At 45.4% G+C, this 3,535-nt stretch overlaps 1 gene segment (V, D, J or C); it reads right to left on the bottom strand.

Moving 5' to 3' along the window:
* Positions 1 to 497: 497 nt before the first annotated feature.
* LOC116548087 lies at positions 498 to 2,490 on the bottom strand (the record flags this gene model as incomplete). The annotated part of the segment is given in 3 exon segments: positions 498 to 502; positions 1,949 to 2,257; positions 2,361 to 2,490. Coding segments are annotated over 3 exon segments (360 nt in total), but the record flags the coding sequence as incomplete, so codon positions are not given.
* Positions 2,491 to 3,535: the final 1,045 nt, after the last annotated feature.

The raw sequence follows: 3,535 nt of genomic DNA, 5'->3' as shown, positions 1-3,535 counted from the left end.
CTGCAGTCAGGCAAATCTCTGCTGTTTTCCGGGGGACACTAGAGATACAGACAGTGAGGATAAGGGCCAGACATTCTCTACTCAAGGTCTCTGCATATGGAGAAAAACCAGTGAGAGTGGAAAATGCATGTTCTCGATCCTTTGAGAAATCACTATGAAAAATTCAACTCTGTGCTAGGACATCTTGCAAAATTAAGAAATAATGCAATTGAAGTAAATGTGAAAATCACAATTGTTTGCAGATCCACCTTTGTTCATATATTTTCTAATAAAACACAGTAAAAGCAGGTGTTCACTATAAAAATCCACAAACAGTGTGTTGACCCTGAAATGCACCTCCCTGCCTCCTCCTACAGGCATCAAAATTCACATGGATCCGGGTCCCAACAGCTGCTTTCTGATGTCTGTGGCATGGCATGCGCCGAAGCTCATGTCATGTGGCCTACTCGAATGAAAGCACTGACTCCTCAGTGATTTGTAAGCAGAGCCATTTCTGGGAGTCCTGGGGGTCCCCTGAGAGGTAGCACTGACTTGCACAAAGTTCAATTATATTTTGCACCTTCCTTGCACAGCACAGAAATACAGGAGCCTTCCACCCAATCCTCCCTCCCTCTCTCCTTCACTCAGGGACAGGCTTTCCTCATATGCCATCAGCTTCAAAGCCTCATTCCACCCCCTGTGCATTTTCTCTCAAAGGGATGAATGTGCTTCTTATAAAAATTCAGGAAAACTTCATTCCATCTTGGAAATTTTAGCTTAGAAGATCAATAATAACACAAATGTTACCAGAAAGGGGTCGTAATTCCAGGCCAATCCACAGAGCAAAATGAAAGCCACTTTACAGTAAAGTAAGAGAGTAAAGAATGGCCGCTCCATAGGCAGAGCAGTGGCATGGGATGCTGGTTGTCCATTTTTAAGGTTATTTCACAATTGGGAATCCTAACCTGTCATTCTCAATGGCCAGCAGTATCGACATTAGGCATCCTAGCCAGACCCTACAGTTACCGCCACCCAGAGCTCACAGCAAAATGGAGTGTCCATCCTCATGTCTCCTCAAAGTCACAGGTGAGAGCGAAAACTCTGTGACAGTGTGAAAAGGCCAAGATCAGCTCTACATCAATATCCCATTAGAGAAAATTAGCACTATTCCCTTCATGGCTAATGTCCACTTCATTTCCCAAATGCCTCCACTGCACCAAAGACAGCACGAGTGTCCAGGCAATGGTGAGTGAGACAGTCCCCCAGACTACCCAGGGTCTGCAGAGCTGAGCCCTGGGATTTTGACTACAGAAAACACATCCTCTATTTTCAGGGAAGAGAAGAAGAAAGGGAACTATGAGAATCAAGTCTACAGAGAAGGAAAATGGATTAGCAGAAAGAGGGTCAGCTGAATCGGTCTGAGTGAGATGGTCACAGTTTTACAAGATGAGAGGGGATAGTTGTGAAAAACATTAGTTTTTAAGTCCTGACCCGGGGTGAGCCTCTCACTTGGCTCCTGTCAGAACTCAAAGCCTGTTCTAATCAGAGATTCCCATGGAAGTCACTGTCCTGAGTCTAACTGGAAAACACTCCCCATGTTTCCATGTGATTCCTCAGGGCTGTCATCCTGTTGACCACGAAAGGATTATTTCTGCCCCCAAGGTGACACTGTGGCTTCTGGAGAGGTGAGAATGTGTCCTCCTGTTACAAAAACAAAGAAAGAGAAAGGAAAAGAAGTTTTGCCTTTAGAGACATCAGATGTTAGTACAGAATTGTAAATCTGGGAGGTTCCCTGGGGAAATGTGACAAGGAGGCAGCCCCAGGCCATGGCAGGAAGCCAACCCTTAGCAGCACCTGCACCTGCCCCGAGACAGCCCCGTGCACAGCGTCCGGGCGCCCCCTGATGGTCTCGGGGCCCCTGCAGGAGGTTTGTGTCCGGGCTCACACGGGCCTCCCCTCACTGTGTCACTCGCACAGTAATACATGGCCGTGTCCTCGGTTTTCAGGCTGCTCATTTGCAGATACAACGAGTTCTTTGAATCATCTCTCGAGATGGTGAATCGGCCTTTCACAGACGCGGCGTATTCTGCTGTCCCACCATAGGCTTTGGGTATAATAACACCCACCCACTCCAGCCCCTTCCCTGGAGCCTGGCGGACCCAGCTCATGGGGTAGCCACTGAAGGTGAATCCAGAGGCCGCACAGGAGAGTTTCAGGGACCCCCCAGGCTGGACCAAGCCTCCCCCAGACTCCACCAGCTGCACCTCACACTGGACACCTGCAAACACAGAGACACCCTGGTCATTAACTGCCACACATACCCACTGTTCCCCTCACTCATGTCCCGTCACACTCAGTGTCTCCAGTTCTCCGTGAATTACCTTTCAAAACTGTAACAAGGAAAACCCAGCTCAGCACAGACTCCATGGTTGGTGGTCTGTGTTCAGTGCTGATCACCAAGTGGAAACTCCTGGGAATCCCAGAGCCGGGGCTGCTCTCCCAGAGCTGCAGGGTCAGGGCCGGGCTGGTTTTTATCAGCAGAGGTAGGACCGTATTTGCATGTCTCCTGCTATATAGCAAGCTCTGGGGTGAGATGCCTGAGGAGAGGACGGAGCCCAGATAAGGTGACCGTGCCTTGCAGGTGTTTGGTGACAATGATGGTATTTGGAAATTATACTGTCTTATTATAAAATTATTCTGTGATAAACACTTTGAACCGAGCTCCCTATTTTAGTTTTGCATATTCATGTACATTACGTTTTCTGGGAGTCAGTGTTTCTCCATGTACAGATGTGGAAGTACACCACACATGGAAAGGGGCTCTGTGTGTGTCTAAGAGCTCATGTCTGGATGAGTAAGCCCTGGTATCCGGGGCTGTGATCCTCAGCACGGGCCCCAATTACTCCCTCAGCCAACTCCAGGACAGAGCGTGGTTTGAGGAACCCACTTTCTGTACTGAAAACATGTGTGCTGCATTCTAGAATTCACTAAAAGTATGATGGGAACCATGGTTCAGGCAGATACATTCTTAAGAATTTCTGAATTCAATATACCCTTTTCCTATCTTTCTATCATTCCTTCCTTGTCTAAGTTTCAATTTGTTTGCTCATAATAATTTGTGTTTTAGTTTACAGATAGTAAACTTCCACATATTTAAAGTGAACAGTTTAAATTTAACCATCATTGTTGTCAAGGTGGACAAGAGAATTCTCAGCATTTCCTTTTGTTCTTCTGTGTGCTTTCTCCTTTTTCCTCTTGTTTCTTCTACCATTCACTTGGTGACTACTGATTTTTAGCTTGCTGCACATTCATTTTATCAGATTTTAAAACACTCAAATAACATAGTGTACATTCTTAATTGTTTGGCTTATTTTACTTAACAGAAATAATTCGATATTTTACCTTGAAGTTGGGTATATTGGACATTTATTTATTATAAATATTGGGTAGTATTCTAGCAAAAATCTACCGTCTATTGTTTTTCTAGTAAGCACCTTAACAATTTGAGTTTTTACAAATTATTTTGGGTCTTACTAAATATCTGCTATTAAACTTG

Source organism: Sapajus apella, unplaced genomic scaffold (assembly GCF_009761245.1).
Source record: "Sapajus apella isolate SASKATOON/1434 unplaced genomic scaffold, GSC_monkey_1.0 scaffold6902, whole genome shotgun sequence".
Taxonomy (NCBI): Eukaryota; Metazoa; Chordata; class Mammalia; order Primates; family Cebidae; genus Sapajus; species Sapajus apella.
Note: the sequence above shows the minus strand (reverse complement) of the source record. Positions and strands in the feature narration are given on the sequence as shown.